The sequence below is a fragment of the Myotis davidii genome, unplaced genomic scaffold (genome assembly GCF_000327345.1).
Source record: "Myotis davidii unplaced genomic scaffold, ASM32734v1 scaffold240, whole genome shotgun sequence".
In the NCBI taxonomy this organism is placed as follows: Eukaryota; Metazoa; Chordata; class Mammalia; order Chiroptera; family Vespertilionidae; genus Myotis; species Myotis davidii.
The window spans coordinates 179,821-201,958 of record NW_006292334.1 but is presented as its reverse complement, the minus strand read 5'-3'; the positions used below and the strand labels follow the sequence as shown (position 1 = coordinate 201,958).

General features: G+C 38.9%; 1 protein-coding gene across 1 annotated transcript in view; it reads left to right on the top strand.

Annotated features, from left to right (window-relative positions):
* EFHC1 (EF-hand domain (C-terminal) containing 1) overlaps positions 1-22,138 on the top strand; it is a 62,228-nt gene that overhangs the window by 20,192 nt on the left and 19,898 nt on the right. Inside the window, exons 3-7 of the mRNA XM_006765696.2 lie at positions 615-902; positions 5,523-5,672; positions 6,804-6,993; positions 11,743-11,963; positions 20,719-20,859. Coding sequence (XP_006765759.1) covers positions 615-902; positions 5,523-5,672; positions 6,804-6,993; positions 11,743-11,963; positions 20,719-20,859 — 990 coding nt within the window. The remainder of the gene's footprint in view (positions 1-614; positions 903-5,522; positions 5,673-6,803; positions 6,994-11,742; positions 11,964-20,718; positions 20,860-22,138) is intronic.

Here is a 22,138-nt window from a genome sequence, read left to right as displayed (position 1 = left end):
TTGGTTTCTGATGGGGGCTCTCTTCCTGACTTGCAGGCAGCTGCCTTCTTGCTTTGGCCTCACATGGCCTTTCCTCGGTATGTGCTGAGAGTGGGGGCAGGGGAGAATGCCATTATTTCCATTGGATTAGTGTCCCCACCCTTAGGACCTCATTTAAGCTTAATTACTTGTAAAGACTCTATCTCCAAATATAGTCACATCGAGGGTTAGGGCTTCAATATAAATTTGGGACACAATTCAGACCATAGCAGCAGCCCAAATGGTCTCTCGATCACAACTACTCACAACTCTGCCCTTGTAATGGGAAAGCAGCCATTAGCAAATAAATGTTAAATTATTTGTGTAATTTATATAATTTCTATGTGTTGTGAAATTTTATTCTATTGATTTTTAATCACCTAAGTAGGTAAAAAAAAACATTCTTAGTCTGTATACAAGAGCAGGTGACGGGTATATTTAACTCATGGACCATAATTTGGCAATCTTTGATTTAGTAGATAGGAGTGATGAATATTCAAATCCCTCTGTGAGATTTCTCTTTACAGGAGGGTACTTGACATTTTCTGGATGAGAAACTAATACAACACCATTTTTTCTTCCCTTATGTGTTATAGGTACTGAAGTTTGATGCCTATTTTCAAGAAGATGTTTCTATGTCCACTGACGAACACTATAGGATCCGTCAAGTGCACATTTACTACTACCTGGAAGATGACAGCATGTCAGTCATGGAGCCCCTTGTGGAAAACTCTGGGATCCCTCAAGGCAAGCTGATCAAACGTCAGCGCTTACCCAAGAACGACCGAGGAGACCATTACCATTGGAAAGACCTAAACCGAGGAATAAACATTACAGTTTATGGCAGAACTTTCCACATTGTTGACTGTGATGGATTCACACAGGTATAGTATATATTTTTGGAAGTTGTGGTCTCTGAGGCATTCTAATTTATGGAAGGATACATATCACTTATTAGAGTAAGATAATCTGCCTTGTATGGATTATTATATAGGTTGATTTGGTATTTGTGTATGTGCCAAAACTATGCAGTGATATCATTTTTTCACAATGATATTGAAACATAGCCATTCAAATAAAATTAACTTCCATCATAGCTGAAGCCTTTGATAAGAAACCAATTTACATACCAGTTCAAATAGCGAGTAGAAGAGGTAGCACCCTTGATGGGGTGGAAATAGGAAAGATGCATTGGACAATGTACCTGAAGTTTGAGTTCACAAAAATAGTACTATCTCTATTAGCAGATATGAGCCTAAATTTTTCTGTGTAATTTATATTTTTTTCCTGTAAATCATACTTGCTATATAATAGGGACACTTGCTCTCTAAAGAATTCCTGAAATAAAACCATTTTTAAAGGACAACACTTTTTTTTATATTGACAAAAATCTTCTGCTTTCTCTATTTCATAAATATGGATTTTCTTACCATAGACAGAGAGAGACCACCTTTTTTAAAAGCACAAAATGTATGCATGTGGCTCAGTGGTTGAACGTCAACCTATGAACCAGGAGGTCACAGTTCGATTTCTGATCAGGGCACATGCTGGGGTTTTGGGTTCAATCCCTAATTGGGGTTTTGCAGGAGGCAGCTGACCGGTGATTCGCTCTCATCATTGATGTTCCTGTCTTTTTCTCCCTCTCCCTTCCTCTCTGAAATCAATAAAAACATATATTTTTTAAAAATAAAAGCACTAGAAGCAAATATAGTTTCTCAGTTATTTTATTCCTTTAATCTCATGTTACCTAATGCCAGATAAAATTAGTTTTTACCATGCACTGAGCTCTTATGAATTCACTCATTTATCTTTTTAATTTAGTAATTTATTTAGCAAATACTTATTGAGTGCCTGCTATGTGCCAGGCACTGTCATAGGTGCCAAGTATAAAGAATTGCCCTTATGGAGGTGATTACATTCTGGTTGGAGGAGGAAACAATAAATAAATTTATAATGTGTCAGATGCTTATAAGAGCTATCGAAGAAACTAAATCAGAGTAAATGGGATGGAAGTTGGAGTTGCTCTATATGAAGGCTGGTCAGGGAAGGCCTCACAGATAAGGTGACAGGTGAACAAAGACCTCAAGGAAGTAAGAAAAGGAGCCACGGCACTTGTGTCATCCCAAAGCAACAGAGAAAAATTCTACAGAAGATTGAGGTGCTAGACCATCTTTGAGATATTGTCCCCTTCAAGCATGTTTTGTTCTGTCATTTCTTAGGTTTTTTAGGTCCTTTAAATCATAGGCAGTTTCAGAATTGTACCAAAAATGAGAAATTAGAAAATGTTACTTTAAGTTGAGTTATTAAGTTTATTTTTACAGTTGTGTCTCTCTGAACAATTTGAACATTTGCAAATTGATCACTGAGCAATTGATCTAAACCAGTTACAATCAGTTCTTTTTTAAAAATATATATTTTATTGATATTTTTACAGAGAGGAAGGGAGAGGAATAGAGAGTTAGAAACATCGATGAGAGAGAAACATTGATCAGCCGCCTCCTGCACATCTCCTACTGGGGATGTGCCTGCAACCAAGGTACATGCCCTTGACCATAATCGAACCTGGCACCCTTCAGTCCACAGGCCGACGCTCTATCCACTGAGCCAAACCGGTTTCAGCAACAGTCAGTTTTTAATATTCATGGTAGTTTTGTTCTATAGTTACCAGAAACACTTCATTAGCAAACACTGCACCATTGCTCCAAGGAGAAATACAGGGTTAGGTTCCTACAAGTCTCTGGTCACCACGTTTTCATCAACCCATTGGATACATAAACTTGTTTAATGTGTTTCTGTTTCAGAATGCCACATTTAGAATATACTGTTGATTCATTAACATCAAACTCACACCTGAATGAAGGTTATCTCACACATGTATTTCCTCCTTCAGGGACATCAGCCTGACTTTTAAAAAATTGTGGTAAAATATACATAACATAAAATTTATCATTTTAACAATTTTAGATGTATAGTTTAGTGACATTAAGTACATATCACAGCTTTCTTTCATGTAGAGTATGAGACAGTACGTCAGCACTAAGGTTGGGGCATTTTAAACAGCAAAATCATCAACAAATGCACAAAGTGAGAAAAAGTGGCACTAAAGAGACCACAAAAAGGATACTTTTTCAATACAAAAGCTGAAACACCGAGAATGTCACTTTGTTCAACCTCAGCTATGAATGTGTGCATTAGGCAACTCAGATTTTCATCACTGCATGCATGTCTGAAAGACAAATAAATTTTAGGAAGTAGGTAAATTTGCAAATACAGAATTTGTGAATATTGTAATGACTGATAATAAACTAGAGCTGTGTATATCGGGCACTGATAATTAGATTGAATTGTGTTTTCAGTAATTGATCTGTTATGTGAGAAGTTGGCTCCTTAAACAGTTTAAAATGTATGCATTTTGTTTAATTTAGTGGTTTTCATTAGGGCCGGACCTGTGGATGGATAAGGAAGATAGCTGTCTTTAGGGTGTGATTTGAATAAGAAACCACCTCTCCTTAAACATATCATCATCACCACCATCCCTTCTAACCCCTCCTCATTACTACAAATAAATGTTTGGTCCTATAGACAGAACGAACTGAACACATTAAAAAATAAAGCTCCAGAAATCAGAGATAATAGAATTTATCTTCACTAAAGTATTTTTAAAAAATATTTTTATTGATTTCAGAGAGGAAGGGGGAGGGAGAGAGAGATAGTAAAATCAATGATGAGAGAGAGTCATCGATCAACTGCCTCTTGCCTGCCCCACACTGGGGATCAAGCCCACAACCGGGGCATGTGCCCTGACTGGGAATCTAACCAGCGACCTCCTGGTTCCTGGGTTGACACTCAACTGCTGAGCCACACTGGCCGGGCTCTTCACTAAAGTATTACTGCTAGTAAAGTAGATATGAACTCTATTTTTTGCACAAATGCCGATGTGCAAAAAATATATTAAAAAGTGACTTAAAACCTACTTGAGGCCCAGTCCAACTAAGCTCGTATTTCTATTCACCCTCAGCTTTGCCAAAGTTTTCAAGCCCTAAGAACAAGGAAGCATTCCCAGACTTAAAGGAGTCCTATAGGCAGGGCTTCTGATGTTTGGTGCTAGGTAAGACACTGGAACTCCGAACGCCTGAGATTAAATGTACCTGGCTGCACAGGTGCTCGGAGCATCCCTGCAGATCACGTGTACAGTATTGCTATTCTGAGAACCACCAACTGCGTCTGTTTTCCAGTCTGGGGGAATTTCCCCCTTTCTCTTCTCTTGCCCTCAAAGACATTCCCCTCTCTCCCCTCCTTTAAAATAATCTCATCAAAGAGTTTAGGCTTTATCTAAGAGACAGGAAGTACTGTCATCCGTAGGAAGTTTTTCAATTCCTGCCCAAATTCCTAAGGTAAGGTTAACAAAGGGCCTGGTTATCTGTTGAAAGCAATAGAAAGGAGTACAACACATTAAGTATCTCAACCAATAATCCTGCTACACTAATACACCACCTCAAAGGAGAGGAGAATTTTTATTGCCAGTCAGTATCTCCAACTTAGTTGATTTAGTAGACATTAAAATTCATAATATTTTAATATTGAAAGAATATTGGAGACTGCCTAGTAAACTTTAAATACTAAGATTACAAGCAAGTTAGTGCAGAGCTAATACTAGAACCCAAATATTTTGGTCCTGTGTTCTATATATTTTCTATTGAATTCTCCAAAAGCAAACTACACAATTCCCCAAAGAAACCTAGATTTTAGGTTAATTTCTAGTTCCAGAATATAAACAGAACCCATGAAGTTGTTCTTTTCTGATTCTCAAAAAAGCATAATCCATTATGGTTCTTTTAAAAAGAAATGTCACGTTGTATTAAAAAATATAGTGACTCTGAAAATAGTACTATATTTACACATAATTAGCAGAATAGAATTCAAAATCAAGTCAAGTTCAAATGCTTTCCTTAACTTTTTTTCTGGTGAGATGTGAGCATTTGATTTGCCTTTCCTGTTTTGCTATAACATTTTCTGGTCTAAACCAGTGGGCATGCTTGCTTTTTTTTTATTTTGCAGGGGAGACCTAATCATAGACTTGTTTTAAATGAGTTGGAAAGTTGGGAATTTGATTTCAGCTGAACTTTGCCATTGTGCGGTTTGTCCCTATACCTGATGTGAATTAAATATTTGAAACTGGTTAGGTTTCAGATTTATGTATGTAAGTAATCCTTACTCTGTGCTCAGGCACCTGACTAAATTCCATTGATCTGAGGTTATATTTGGAGCTTCTCATATTGCCCGTCATTTTTGTAATATAGAACACTTAAGGTAATAATCAGGTATTGTCTGCATTATTGAGTTGGGTCAATTGGAGGCTCAGTACTGTGAATACATGCTCAATGTGGAAATTAATGGTTAACCCTGGCAGTGGTATAGAAATTATTACACTTATTTTTATTCCATCAGTTAATACTTAAAGAAGCTTCAAGAAAGGTGATCAGTATTAATTTTGAATTATTTAGGAATTTTTGGAAAGCCAAGGAATTGAATTAAATCCACCTGGGAAGATGGCTCTGGATCCTTACACAGAACTTCGGAAACGGCCTCTTCATCAGTATGTCACTCCATCGGACTTTGATCAACTCAAGCAGTTTCTCACCTTTGACAAACAAGTAAGTGACTCAGGCACCTTGGTAAGTTAACTCGTTTCCAAGTGTGGAAATGTTTATTAGCAAACTATTTTGGTGTGTGTGTGTTTTGAAACACCACACCTATAATATAACCATTTGGATACAGTGCTATTTTTCGGATTTTATCTAGAGTTAGAGGGCTAGGAATGCCAAAGTTTTATAGAGATCCAAAGAAGATGGTGGAAGTAAGTCTTACGACTTCCACCAAACCTTTAAATCTTAGAGCATTCCTGAGCTACATCTTTCCACTTTATATTTCCAGCTGGCTACTTATTTCCCAAATGTGAGTTAACCTCAACAGAATCCTTTGGGACACCTTAAATGGATTATTTATTTTGCATATAAGTAGATTTCTAATGTTCAAATAGTAATTTCACAGAAGCATTCCATTACAGATGATTCTTGTTAAGTTTTATGTTAATGTGTGAGTACAGAATGTTCTGGGTATTTTCCAACTCTTTTCCAGCCTTCCTGTGCTCCCCCTGGTGGGCATGGTGTGTAGGAGATTTCAGTCTGTGCTGAAGGGAAAGATCATCCTCAATGCTTCTTTGCTGCTTTTTTTCTCTCAGAAATGTAATTCCTTTTAGTTCAGAAAATTTTACCTAACACTATCATAGTCTTTTTAAGGATGTTCTTTATATCAATCATATATCTGTTATTACTTTGAATTTAAAGATTGTGTTGTTGATATTACTAGAAGATATGTGTTGATAAAACTAAAAAAAGACTAATGAGTAAATGAAAATTCTTTCCATATTAATTACATACAAATCATTCACATGCACCTTTATTAGTAACTGTATAAAGGATCCATTGCTCTTTTAATTCAACTTCTCTTTACCTAACTAATATTTTTGGGTCAAAATGAATATTTTTTCTCAGCACAGATTTATAAGCCTATTAATATTTTCCAGCTATTGATATCTGATATATAATTTCAGACGTTTTTGTATGTTTGGTAAAAATTTCTCTTTTTTTAACCATTTGAGATTGCTTCATTGTCTTCCTAATTAATCTCTTCATTATTGTCTGATATATGAATGCCAAAGTAGCTAAGTTAAACTCTCCACTTATAGAATTAGTATTTAAGTCACTACTTTGGATTTCTCAAAGGTTCTTCGATTCTATGCAATCTGGGATGATACAGACAGCATGTTTGGTGAATGTCGGAAGTACATCATTCATTACTATCTTATGGATGATACAGTAGAAATTCGAGAGATCCATGAACGGAATGATGGGCATGATCCCTTCCCGGTCCTGATGAACCGCCAGCGTATGCCCAAGATTTTGGTGGATGCAAGTACGTATGGTTTGGTTCATTTTCTGATAATTGGACCTTTTTTTGGATTTTAGAGGAGTTTCTAAATGACCAGTGTGGTCATTTCCCTTTACACTTAGGAGGCTCTTGGTGTGTTCTTAAAGGGACTAAAAACTGCTTTCCCTTAATTTTTGTCCTTTACTTGCCTCCTTGATTCAGGCTCCACTCTGAAATGGTCTGGTAGAGAGGAATGATATCCAAGTCAGAAAACAAAAACAAAACAGCAGTGGGAGATTCATGAAAGTGTGGGAGATCAAGGCTTCTGAACTAACGCAACTTAATATCAGATTTTTGTGCATTTCTGAAACAAGCTTTTTCATTTACAGATACAGCTTTTCATTTCCTTATGTGCTTTTTTTACTTTGCTTCTTGCCTCAACTCTGTGACAAAAGGAGTTTCTATGTGGGATGACTTAGGATTGGAAAAGGCATGTGTGTGGCTCATAGAGTATAGCACCACTGTGTGAACGCTTGCTCTTTCTTTGCTGGTGCAAAGGAACCTAGTGGACTGGAGAGTGAGGCCACAACAAAACGCAGGTGGCACCTGCCTTACATCAGTATTTCTCTGCGATACGTAGGCTTGCTTTAGTTATTGACTTTGTAGTTAAGAATGTTGTCTTTGCCTGGCTGGTGTGCATGCTCAGTGGCTGAGCATCAACCTATGAACCAGGAGGTCATGGTTCGATTCCCAGTCAGGGCACATGCCCAGTGGATGTGCAGGAGGCAGCCAATCAATAATCCCCTCTCATCATTGATGTTTCTAAATCTCTCCCCCTCTCCCTTACTCTCTGAAGTCAATACAAATATATTTTAAAAAGAATGTTCTATTATAAAAATGCCATATTGGTGGCATATGACATATCTCATGGTTGGATGGCTGACAGAACTCTGTAAATCTTCATTGATTTTTTGGGGGAGTTAGGAGATAAGAAATTCCAGGTATTGAGCAAGAGGTTTGTCTTAAAGGTTATAAACAAAGTGGCTGTCTGAAGGCTAAATTCTTGGCCTGCACAGTGTTTAAAAAGAATGCAGTGTTATTTGGGGGTAAGGAGTTGGAGATTTCTATCATTGGGAGAGTGGATAAACAAAATGTGATGAAGGTATACCTTGATAGATATGTAGTGTTAGATGCAATAAACAGAATGTACAAGAAAGCAAATAGGTGCATCTTAAATACATAGTGCTGTGTAGAAAAAAAGTAAAAAGAGATGTATAATGCAATAACGTTTGCATAAAGTAAAATACACACAAAACAATATACATAATACACTAAAATAAAAAAAGCTGCACGTTAGAATGGTTGCTTGCGAGGTAGAAGAGAGTGAGATTGGTGAAGAGAATAAAAGGGAGTAAAATTGTTTTAAATTAAGAGTTAACATTTAAATCTCTTTTTTTTTGAAAAACTGAGAATAATTGCTAACACAGATTGTATTCCGTGCTAGCAACAACTGGATCTGTGCCCTGGTTCAACAGAGTTTGGCTGCTGCCTGTCATATTCTTATATATAGCCTACTATCCAGCCCTCTTAGAGTCCTAAGACATTAGGACTGAGGTACTAATTTTGGCCTTTCAGATTGCTTAAATGAGCCTGAAATTTCTGCCATCTGGAACTGATAAAAGTTAGATTTACAGTAAATTAAAAGAAAGAATGGAAATGTCAGCAGACCTTGAAAAAAAGTGTCACTAAAACCGAGTTCCTTGAACTCTCAGGTTCCACGCTTGTCTCTGCTTTATTCATGTGGCCTACATCTAAAATTCTCAATATATAATCATCCTGTTCTGTCCCCATGTACAAAAATTAATTCAAAATGGATCAAAGACCTAAATGTAAGACCTGAAACAATAAGTTACATGGAAGAAACTATAGGTACCAAACTTACGGACCGGCGTTGTAGAGAACATTTTTTGAACTTGACCCCAAAGGAGAGGGGAGGAAAGGCAAAAATAAACCAATGGGACTATATCAAACTAAAAAGCTTCTGCACAGCAAAAGAAACAGACAACAAAACAAATAGGCAGCCAACCAGATGGGAGATGGTAGTTGCAAATAGTAGCTCTGACAAAGGTTTAATTTTCAAAATATATAAAGAACTCATAAAACTCAACACCAAATAAATAAACAATACAATAGAAAGTGGGCAGAGGACCTGAAAATACATCTTTCCCAAGAAGACATACAACAGCCAATAGATATATGAAAAGATGCTCAACCTCGCTGGCAATTAGGGAAATTCAAATCAAAACTATGATGAGATACCACCTCACACCTGTTAGAGTGGCCATTATCAACAAGACAAGCACAACAAGTATTGAAGAGATTGTGGGAAAAAGGGAACCCTCATTCGCTAAATAAGTCAGTCAGAAAAAGCTAAGAACCATATGATTTTACTCATATGTGGAATATAAAACTGAATTTTATAAACACAAACAGTAGTGTGGTGGTTGCCAGAGGGATGGGGGTGGGGAGAGAAGTGCTAATGTAAGGTGAGAGGAGAAGATTTGACTTTGGGTGATGGGCACATGGTGCAATATACAGATTTTTTAATTTTTTATTTTTTTAATAAATTTTATTGATTTTTTACAGAGAGGAAGGGAGAGAGATAGAGAGTTAGAAACATCGATGAAAGAGAAACATCGATCAGCTGCCTCCTGCAGACCTCCCACGGGGGATGTGCCCGCAACCAAGGTACATGCCCTTGACCGGAATCGAACCCGGGCCCCCCCAGTCCGCAGGCCGACACTCTATCCACTGAGCCAGACCAACTAGGGCCAATATACAGATTTTTAACATAGAACTCACACATGAAACCTGTATGTTCACGTTGACCAATGTCACTCCAGTCAATTTAATAAAAATAACACTAATCATCCTGTTCTATAACTTCCCAAATTGTAACAAAGTTTTCATCAGTTACATGGAGAGGCAGCATGTTAACATGTGAAGGGTTCTTTTAAGAGGTAGGAAACATATGTTTTTGTAAAAGTTATTGTTAGTTATGCAGCAGGATAGAAAAAGCTAAGCTTCCATCAGCGAAGTAAATAATTCCTTTAACTAGAAGGAGTGTAGAGTTGATATTTAATTGACTCTCAAAGTCATTTATCCAATGGATGATTCTTACTAAATTCAGTTAAACAAGAGTTACATGTCTGCTATGGGAACTAGTTCATGTGCTAAGTGCTGTGGAGGATAAAATAAAAATGTAACTTTCAGACCTAGAACCCTTGTCCTTAAGTCCCTTCTAGTGACTGGGGAAACAGGTCACATTAGTACACAAAGCCATTAAACAATAACACAAGTGTCCAAGACTATCTGATTATATAACTAGTTATGCCATGTAGCCAGAGCTCAGAAGAAGAAATGGGAGCTAGAGTGACTAAAGAAGGCTCTGGCACAGCTGGGTGCCAAATATATAAAGAACATATAATTTCAAGCTTCATATAAACTCATAGAAAAGAAAAAGAACTTAATTCATTCATTGTTAAAAAAAAACAAAGACACCATGAGAAAAAAGAACTACAGTCTCACTCATGAACATGTGTGCAGAAATCCTAAACATCATATCAGTAAGATAAACCCAACATTATATGAAAAAGGTAATTGTTGGGCAAACAAGGATAAATGGCTGGAACACACACACAGACACACACACACAGACACCCAGATCTCTCAGAACCTTGTTTACTGAGGAAAACTCATGGAGTCACGAGCTGTGTCCCCATTGCCCATCACTTACTGGGGTAACTCAAAGGGATCTAGTAGGGTTAGGCACTGCACACTGGGAGGAGGGGCTTTTAAGATGCCTGGTTGGGAAAATACCAGCCCTTCTTGTAGCAAGATCAAAGGCTAGAATTCATCCCTTTCTGTGTGATATAGCAGAATGTTAGCCTCCTTTTCTGTTTTCCCATCTTAGCAGTTAACAAGAGAATGCCAGTCTGCCTCTCCTACCTCCTGAGACCAGAGTTCTGAGGCCAAGCTTTGTGTTAAAGCTATGCAGTGTGATACTTTACCAGAACTGATTGACTACCTTATGGTTTCCAACTAAGTCTCATAAAACAGTGTGACAAAATTGGATTTATTCCAAAAAAGCAAGGTTGATTTTACATTTTAAAAATGTGTTGATTCCCCAGATGTAGGGATCACTGTAATCATCTTGCTCACTGTCCCTGCCTCCTGTCACAGGACTAGGTCACACTCTCCCAACAGCAGTGATCACAATTGAAATGAAGCCATTTATTTGTGTAATTGTTAATATCTGTCACTTCAAACAGAATGCTTTCTTCATCAGGACAGGAATGTTGTTTATATTGTTAATTGTTGTAATCTCAGTATTTAGTAGTGTACCTAGTACATGGTATATGTGATCACTGATAATTTGTTGGGTTCCTTCTAGATCTAATACTCTACACAAGGACTTTTTTTTTTTTACACAAGGACTTTTATTGTTTTTTCCAGCGATGATTTCTCCTGAGCATTAATTCTGTTAAGATCAGTGACCTGTAGTGATGGTTGGAACTGAACATGGGAGAGAGACTTTACAAAAGCCATCTGGGGTATTATTTATGTGTCCTGTCAACAGATGGAAGTACACAGCCTGTGTTCCCCTGGGAATGTAGAGGAGGCCCTGACCCTTGACCAGAGCCAACCACTGCACTCCGTCAGGTTCTCAAGAATGCCCTGCTGCTGTGTGTCCCATCCTCATTCCCTCTTTCCTCTCTCCCCGCTCTCTGTTAGAGAACTTCCCTAAGTGTGTGCTGGAAATCTCCGATCAGGAGGTGCTGGAATGGTATACTGCCAAGGACTTCATCGTTGGGAAGCCTCTCACTATCCTCGGGAGAACCTTCTTCATTTACGATTGTGATCCGTTTACTCGACACTATTACAAAGAAAAGTTTGGAATCTCTGATTTACCGTGTATTGACGTAAGCAAGAAGGAACAACCTCCTGTAAAACAGGTAATGGAACGCTAGTTCTGAGTGTAGTGAGATAATTAATATTTTGATGTAAAATTTAAGAAAAAGGAAAAAAAAGACAGGTGAATATCCAGTAAAAAACCAAAAAACAAAAAACAGACAAAAAAGAAACTGGACAAAGCATATAAAATAGAGCAGTTCACAGAAGAAGAAATATAAATGGCTAATGTACATATGAAAAGAGCCGCAACTTAATTGATGAAGAAATAGAATGTAAATAATGAGGTTTTGGATCTATTTGATTTTGAAAGACTCGCGATAGCTTATGTTTGCTCTTGCGTGAAGAAATATTTTCATGTACTGTTCAAGGAGGACCAATAAGGAAAACCTTTCTGCCCTGGCCGGAGCGGCTCAGCTGGTTGAACACTGTCCCATGCACCAAAGGATTGAGCCCCAAACCTGGGCATGTGTCCTGACTGGGAATCAATTGATTCCCAGTCAGGACACATGCCTAGGTTTGGGGCTCAGTCCCCTAGAGGGGGCATGCAGGAGGCAGCCCATTGATGTTTCTCTCGCATGTTTCCCTCATCGATGTTTCTCTCTCATTGATGTTTCTGTCTCTCCCTCTCCCTTCCTCTCTCTGTAAAAATCAATAATAACATATTTAAAAATGATAGATAAGTAAGGAAAAAAAACTTTCTGAAGTCAGTTTGTCATCATTTTAATTTATTCAAAATAAAATGTTATGTATTTCTTGACCCAGAAAATCTGTGTGGTTTTAATTTCTCATTTTATATCAAGTCTTGCATTACTTTTATAATATTTTTTTCATTTAGATTTTTTAAAAAGACATTTTTCACATTCCAGATCCTGAGGGCATTTCATTGTTTCTTGCTTATTTACCAAACCCTTTCACTGAAAAACTGGTTGACAGCACAACAAAAACTGATTAACTGAAGATGTTGGAAGATGACTTTCTTTCATTGCAACATAGCTTTCCTTAGAATCACACTGAACTGCATAATTCAGTTCTGAGCATCACAGAAGTCCACTCTGACATGATAGTAAGTTCAGGGTGCTTTTAATGCACTGAAATAGTAAAATGGTTAACTTCAGTCCTCAGAGTGGCCCAGCCACATATTTTAGAGTTTCAAGTGAGAATTGCACATTTTAAAAATTACACATTATACAAAACATTCAAGAAGTGTCTGAAGTATTAAGGTAGAACAGTATCATGGACTGAAAGTGTGATTGTTTTTATAACTTTTTGGATTAGGAGTGAGTCATACAACCTCTTTGTCTGTTGCTCATGTATAAGGAAGGGTGATCAGACCTGTGACTCATTTCTGTTGCCACTGTGTGTGTAAAATAATGTCGCCGGGCTGTTTCTTTTCAAAAGAGAGACAACAGGATGGAATTGAGTTGCTCCAGCCCAGGCCCTTACCTTCTCCCCATTTGCTGCCTATCTGTGTGCCCTGAGCCTCCATTATACTGAATAATGTGTGGTTCTGCAGGTGCTACATTCTGATTTACCCCCTTGGACTTTTGCGATGCTCTTCACCTGCTTAAACCACTTTTCCATCATTTTTTTCACACGACTCTTTCTTATTCTTCACAGCTCAGTATAGGCTTTCTCTCTCCCAAGAGAGTATCTCTGAAGCTCCAGGCAGGGCTGGCCACCTCCTGTGTGTTCCTGGGGTGCTCTATGCCTCTCCACGAGCACTCATCTATTACATTAAAATACCTGATTATGCATTTTCTCAACTAGGCTGTAAATTCCTTGAGGGCAGGGACTATATTCTGTACATCTTTGTGCTCCTAGCAACTAACAGTGCCCAGCAAATCAGAGGTATGTATACGTATGTCTCTTGAAGTAGACTGAAGAAGACTGCCTGATTAGTATGTGTTTGCTATCCCAAAAGATCTCTTAAACAAGCCTCTTGGAACCAACATTTCATTAAAACAATGCAAAGAAGAATTTGGAATTTGGTGTATGCTGTGAGTTCTCAGGGGCAATAAAACTTCTGGAAGCAGGTGTAGGTGGTAATAATACAGTCATGCGTCATATTTGGGTCAACAATGGCCACATGTACAACAGTGGTCCCATAAGATTATAATGGAGGTGACAAATTCCTATCACCAAGTGGCATTATAATGTCATAGCACAGCACATCACTTACTTGTTTGTGGTGACACTGCTGTAATCGTGCACTGCTAGTCATTTAAAATTACAGCTCATACAGTTATGTATGTACATGTGGCTAGGTAATGATAGTAAATGACTGTGTCACTAGCTTATAATTTCAATGTACTAAACTTCTTATCATTATTTTAGAGTGAACTTGTTCTACCTACTTAAATAAAGTTTGTTGTAAAACAGTGTTATGCCAGCAGCAGCCTGATACATTTTGTGTTTACCGCGTCTTGACTGCATCATTTTCTCTTGTGATTAATCTTGTGGCGTTTTGCTCATTGTGGTCCCTACGCATACAAATCCACTGCTAATGTTGCCAGTGACTGATCTGGATGCAAAATGAAAATGATTAAAGACTACAAAGGTAGACAGTTAGTGATGGCTACATCATTCCAGTCAGGCATGTCCCATTCCACCATAGCTACAATCTTGAAGAGCAAGAACAAAGGTAATGAGACTAACAAAAATTTGAGAAGGGCCTGTGTTAGATATGGAGAAACTTCTAATGACCCAGATGGAAGAGTAGACACAGCAGTATGTCCTCTTGGCACCACTAGGATCACAGGCACAGCGAAAGATTTGTTTTTGATGTTGAAAGAAAAGGCTGGTCCCAGCTTTGATGTGAATTTATCACTAGCTCTAGGTGGTTTAAATTATTCAAGTATTGTTATTCATTCCATAATGTGAGTGTTGATGTGAAGGCAGCTGAGGAATTTTTGGAAACTCTAGATACGCTGGTTGTGGAGCAAAATTATCTGCCAGAGCAAATATTCAATATGGATGAGACCTCCATATTCTGGAAACAGATGCATGAATGGACTTCCTTCCACAGGAGGCCAAGTCAGTGCCAGGTTCCGAGGCTTTATACAAAGTACAAAATAACAGTCTTGCTTAGGGGCAATATTGCCAGCTTCAAATCGAAACCCTTGTGATTTGGCACAGTGAGAACCCCTGGGCTTCAAGCATATCGATAAGCACACATTGCCAGTTTCCTACAGGGACATGGAAGTCATGGGTGACTCAACTCCTCTCCCAAGATGCCCTCCTGAATTGCTCTGAAATGGAGTGCTGTTTAGAGAATAACATACCCTTCAAGATTTTGCTTATTGATAATGCTCCTGAACATCCTTCTTTTATCGGTAACAGTCATCCCAGTATCCAAGTGCTATGTCTCCCTCTAAAACCCCCTTTTTGATGCAACCAATGGATCAAGGAGTTATAGCAGGTTTTAAGGCCTAGTACCTGAGGAGGGTCTTGAACCAGGCTATCGCTGCAGCTGAGGAAGTCATTGATGTAAATCTGGAGGGATTACAACATTTTGACTGCATCAAGAACCTTACTTGAACTTGGGGTGATGTCACCAAGGAGTATAAGAATGGCATCTGGAAGAAGACACTCAGGAGATTCACCCATGACTTCAAAGGCTTTATCAAGGATGAGGATGTTGCAAAAATGAAGACTGTGGTTGAGATGGCAAATGACTTTAGCCTGAGTGTGGATGAGATGACACTGAGGAGCTCCTAGAGGTGGATCCTGAGAAATTAACTAATGAAGAGTTGTTGGAACTGTAATGCGTAGGTGAAGAGGCAAGAGAAAAGGAAACTGCAGGAGAAGAAAAAGACGAACCTCCAAGAAAATTCACAGTGAAGATTTTAGCAGAAGCTTTTGCAGACCTCAACACACTCCTTAGAAAGTTTGAAAAATGGACCCCCAACACCAAAAGGTTTGTATTATTAGAGAGGAATGTTCATGATGCATTATTGGTCTATAAGCAGATTTATGATGTAAAAAACAAACAACCCAAGCTAACCATCATGGGCATGTTTCTGAAAACAGTGACACCTCCTCAAGAAGAGCCTCAGGCGGGTCCTGCAGAAAGTGTTCCAGAAGAAGGCATTTGCTCTCAGAGTAGAGGACAGCTCCATGTGTGTTACTGCCCCTCAAGACCTTCCAGATGTGGAGCAGAAGACAGTGATATTTAGGTCCAGACCCTGTGTAGGCCTCGGCTAATGTGTGTAGTTGTGTCTTAGTTTTTAACAAAACAAGTTCTGAAAAAATTTAAAAATAGAGAAAACTTATAAAATAAAGATATAAACAAAAATATTGTTATACAGCTGGACAAAGTTTGTGTTTTAAGCCAAGTTTTTCCATAGAAGAGTTGAAATTTTTTTAAAAATTCAAAAATTTTTAAAGTAAAAACATTATTGTGAGTTAAGATTAAATTATTGTTGAAGAAAAATATCTTCTTATAAATTTAATATCGCCTAAGGGTACAGTGTTTGGAAAGTGTACAGTCATGTGCAGGCCTTCACATTCACTCCTCACTCACTGACTCAGCCAGAGCAACTTCCAGTCCTGCAAGCTCCGTTCTTGGTAAGTGTTGCATACAGGTGAACCATTTTTTATCTTTATAGCATGTTTTTACTAGGCCTTATCTATGTTTAAATACAGAAATACCACTGTTACACTTGCCTGTAGTATTCAGTATAGTCACATGCTCTGCAGGTCTGTAGCCAGGAGGACTAGGTTATGCCATATAGCTTAGGTGTGTAGTTGGCTATACCACCTAGATTTGAGTGAGTGTGCCCTATGATGTTCACACGATGCTGAAATCACCTGATGACGCCTTTCTCGGAACATATTTCTGTCATTATGATACATGACTGCACTTCTTGCTATCAGTTGGTGTTGTTTTTTTTTCTGATAGAACTCTGTACCATTGAATGTGCCTCACCCTCAAATTTTTGGCAACATTTGATGGAGTATATATGAAAAAATACCATGGGAACAGATCTAGATTCTGATCAAGCCAACTATTCCACCACTTTAGTTTACAGATAAGTGTAGTATAAGATAGCGGTCCAAGGGACTTTCCCAAGGTCATACTGCAAAGTGCAAGGGTGAGCTTTACCTAAGCAGGGGGTGGGATGGGAGGGATTGTAACAGTGGTGCATCTTTTGGAACCCTTTGATCCATCTTTTGAGTTGATAAGAGCTTTTGAGTCCTAGGATACTTCTCCATTCCACTTTCATTACCATAATACTTTTTTTCCTCTTAACCTGTCTTCCAAAGAAAGTAAAGGATGGGGAGATTTGGATAGAGAGCAGAGAGAAGTGAAGAACTACGTAGATGTTTGTTTTGCCTATCAGTCACTCTGTATACTAAAACTAGCTACCTCCATATATATGGCACATTAATTATAGTGTTTGGTCAGTTTATTTTCAGTAAATTCTCTATATTACAAATAAATTCTCTGCCTTTTAATAAAAGTCTGTGTTGGAAATGAGTAAGAGAGCTCCTCTTACCAAACTGCAAATACATTTAGCTCTCCTTAGTCTTGACCCTTCGGTCATTTAAACCCTGAACAACTTAATTGTAAAGCAGGGATGGGACACAGTAGCAGGGTCTAGAGGGGTAAAGCTGGAGCCAAGCTAATGGTCAGGGGCAGAAGTGGATATGAAAGGGATACATTCAGTTTGAGAATCACAACACTCATAGGTCAGGCTGATCTGCTAGATTGGGAGTAAGTAAACATGGGTCCAATGGCCAGATGTGTTTCCCTCTCTAGCTGGCTCCATATGGAGACATGCTGGTGAGGCAGCAGAGGAAACCAAGGATTAGGAGAGCTAATCTGCTATGGAAATGTCCCCTAAAGGCAGTAAGTGAGAGGATATGGGACTTTCACGCTCATTGTTATACTTGCTTTGTTTAGAAAGCCTGGACAGAAACTCTGGTGGGTGGATCATAAGAGGAGGAGTAACTACGAGTGAGAATGTCCATAGAGAAGTGGCTCATCTAGATTTAAACAGGACCCAGGCAGTAACTTGGAGTATGAGAAGCCCGGTGCCAGGACTCCCAAGTATATGGGCTGATATTTAGGGAAGGTCTTCATTCCAAGCGGAGCAAATGAGGTGCAATTCAGGAAAAGCAGGTAGAATCTTGTCAAACACAAAAGGAATTTGAGAGGAAGGCACTCAGAGGCTTACAGGTATCTCCCTATTTCAAAATCTCTCGACCTCCACCCCCATCCCCCAACCAGGCTGCTGTCATTGTGTGTTATTGCAGATGCAAAGCAAGTTTAGATCCCACCACTGCATTTCTGCCTGGCCTCCAGAGTAATGCAAAACTTACTAGTATTTGGCATCTCACACAGATCCCTCTGTCCATGAAAGCTTGTACATTCATTGAGCAGTGGTGTTGCACTTGGAGCAAATTAGGTCATTGCCCACCCACCAGATCCTCTGTCATATTCCAGCCATGATGATCACATCACTGCAGCCCTGGCAAGTGGAATGCAGGGTCAGTGTTCTGATCACTACACCTTGAATGAGCGTGGCAGAGTTACTGGGTTTTGAGGGAGTACCCTATTACAGATGGACCAGGGATCTTATAGACTAATTTGTTAAAGTGCCTGGACATAATTTATAAAAAGATTTGGGGAAGGTATCTACTAGTACAAGTGAAAAACAAGGAACAAGCTGAGTTTGCTAAGAAAGCATAGCAAGGAATCAGAGGAAAAGAACTCTGATGCTTTCTAGCTAGTATTGATGAGAGAGTGGATAACACCCTCAAAACTACTTAAGCTTCGAGACAAGCAAATCCTAGCATCCTAGAGCAGTGATGGTGACCCTATGACACGCGTGTCCAAGGTAACATGCAAACTCATTTTTTTGGTTGACTTTTCTTTGTTAAATGGCATTTAAATATATAAAATAAATATCAAAAATATAAATCTTTGTTTTACTATGGTTGCAAATATCAAAAAATTTCTATATGTGACACGGCACCAGAGTTAAGTTAGGGTTTTTCAAAATGCTGACACGCCGAGCTCAAAAGGTTCACCGTCACTATCCTAGAGTGATGCTTTCAGCTCTTTGTGGAACCTGAATGAGAAATATAAGCGCATCCTATATACTTCTACACTACTCACCAATGAAATTTATTTTGAGTTTGCCCCTTCACTAGGAAAGGAGAGTTCTCAGTAAGTACGGCTGTCATCCCTCTTCTGTGAGGCAAAACTCAAGTAATGAAAATATTAGAAATGTGGAAGAGAGAAAATGAACCAAGTTGATACCGTTATAATTAATGGTTATTAATAGTAGGACAGGAGCAAAGGGGGAAGCCAGAGATGATAAGCTTGGCCATTTGGGAAGCTTAACCAGGAAGCTGCCATTTCACACTCTCTCGAGAAACACTGGTCCATTCCCTGCAGAACACAGGGAGAAGGGAGAAGGGGTCCAACAAAGCGGAGATGGATGCATGCGCAGAGAAGTTGGAATGACTAGGGAAGGTTCCTGTCAGTCACACCTGGGAACAGAATGGGTGTGGCTAATACAAGCCCATGAAAATGTGGGGCTGCATCATCCCTTAAAGGAGTTTGCCCTCATGTTGCTTTTGTGACTCTTGGCTCATGGGGCACTGTCTCCCCTGCTTCCTTGCTTTCGCCCTTGTTTCCTCCATAGCCATGTGGCCCGGGAAACCCCGCATGCAGTGGACTGATGGACTGTGGCAGGAAACACAAATTAAGCTATCCTGATGCTGTATCGGATTGTGCCAACGTGGAATGGACACTCTGGACACTGACTCTGATTTTAGCCCTGCTAAAGCCAAAGCTACACTTCTATGGCACGACTGAGGGAGAGGGGGCCTTGGAAACTCAGGGATGTAATTCCACAAAAAATAAAAATCACTCATTCTACCATATGAATCTCAGAAAATTCTCTTTTTTGAGATATCTCAAGAATTCCACTTCCGTGAGCAACAGGTGGGGACAAGGACTCCCCCCCACTCCCCCCTTCCACCACTAACAAAATCATGCTAGGATGGTCACAAGGGCCAGGATTGGGCCTGGGAGTAGGGCCAGGTAAGGGGTCAGTGAACATCAGCAGTAGTTTCACTGTAGCCCTGAGAGTTACTTTGTAGCATCAGCAGTCACCTCTATGAGGAATGATCAAGGTACAAAATCTATAAATAGCCCTGGTCGGTGTTGATCAGTGGTTAGAGTATTGACCTGCACATCAAAGGGTCATGGGTTCGATTCCCAGTCAAGGGCATGTACCTGGTTTGTGGGTTTGCTCCCTGCCCTGGGTTAGGGCATGGGCAGGAAGCACCTGGTTATATGTCTCTCTCTCGTCAGTGTTTCTCTCTCTCTTCCCCTCTTGCCTCCATCCTCAGTTCCTCCCTCCCTTCCACTCTCTCTGGGAAGCAATGGAAAACGTATCCTCAGGTGAGGATTAACAAAAAAAAGTCTGTAATGATAAAAGCATAATATGCTAATTAGACCAAACAACCTTCCGGACAAAGCCAGGGCTCTGAGTGAAGCCTGCGCCTGCCAGCAGCTGGAGGGAAGCCCGGGTCCCAGGTGCCAGAGGAAAGCCGGTGCCTCCAACCGGGGGAAGGAAGGCCTACTCTTGCACGGATTTTGTGCATCGGGCCTCTAGTCTATAATAAGAGGAATGGAATATGCAGTGTGTTATTTTTTCTGACTACATTTTAAATATTGAAATATCTTTTAAATGTTTTCTAGTTTTTTCAAAGAAACTTAGTTACTTTGTAGTTTTTAATACAAATAGCATCTGCTTCTTGCTTCCTGTATTTCTTCAGGAATTACCTCCCTATAATGGTTTTGGACCAGTCGAAGATTCTGCTCAGAATTGTTTTGTTCTCATTCCAAAAGCTCCGAAAAAAGATATTATTAAAATGCTGATGAATGAGAACAAGGTGCTTCGTTTTTTGGCTTCACTGGTGAGGATAATTTTTATATACTAAGATTCTGTTCTGTCTCAGTATCATGCTTTGATGTATGTTGGATGCTGTTAAGTATGGTGTCCCTGAACCGAGATGTAGCTCAAGGCCAATCTCCCACAAAAATCTTTTCTTAGATCATTAATCTTCCCCTCTGCCCCTCAAATTTTGACAGCCCCTTTTGCATTTTTAATTAAGTAGTTATGAAAGCCCAATTTATATTCAATATATTTATGTGTCTTTGTGCCTTTGCAGTGTACTCTGACTTCCTTGAGGGTAGGGACCATGTCTTACTAATTTTTAGCATTACTTGTCATATCTAGCTTGTTATATTTTATAGTCACTAAATATAATAAAGGGACTCATTTATTGATATCAGTTAACTAGATGTTGCCTTTGAGAGGTCAGATGGCTAGTGGTTGAGAACATAGGTCTGGAAACAGACATAAATTTAAATTCTGAATATTCCACTCAGGCAATTCCCTGAATTCCCTGAGGCAAATTACTGATAGGAATTCAAAGGATAATGTCTTTTAAAAATGGAAAAAAATGTAGAAAAAAAGAATATAAACATTTTATTTAGAACTATCCACATAAATATTAGAAATTAAAGTAAATTACTTCTGGGAATAGGAATTGGGAGTGGGAAGGGGTAGGTCAGGTGATTTTTCAAATTACAGGTAGATTTGGAGATGCTGTTAACTAGTGAGACAATTTAGTACTATAAAGATATTTGCCCCAAATTGATTTATGGTTTCAAAGCAATTACAGTCAAAATCCCAAAGGGTTTTTAAATTTTGCAGATTGACCAACTGATTCTATTATTTATGTGGATATGTAAAGCACTTCCAAGCATGGCCAAGATATTCTTGGAGAACAAGATTGGTGGATTTGCTTAACAAAATATATATTAAAAAGTCATGTAAAGTAATTAAGACAATAGAGTATTTGTGCAAAGATAGATAATTAAACCAATGGAATAGATTAGCAGCGGTCACCAACCGGTGGTCCACGGACCACTGGTGGTCTGTGAGGTCCGAAAGGTTGGTGACCGCTGGATTAGAGAGTTCAGAAACTGACTTACACACATTTAGATACATGACTAAAGGCACTTCTGAGGGATTAGGAAAGGAAGGCCTTTTCAATAAATTATTTCAGAACAATTAGATACCTATTTGGAAAAAAAGAAAATATGACTCACCTCAGACCAAATATAGAAATTGATTCTGGGTGAATTTAAGATTTAAATGTGAAAGGCAAAGCAATAAAATTTCTTAAT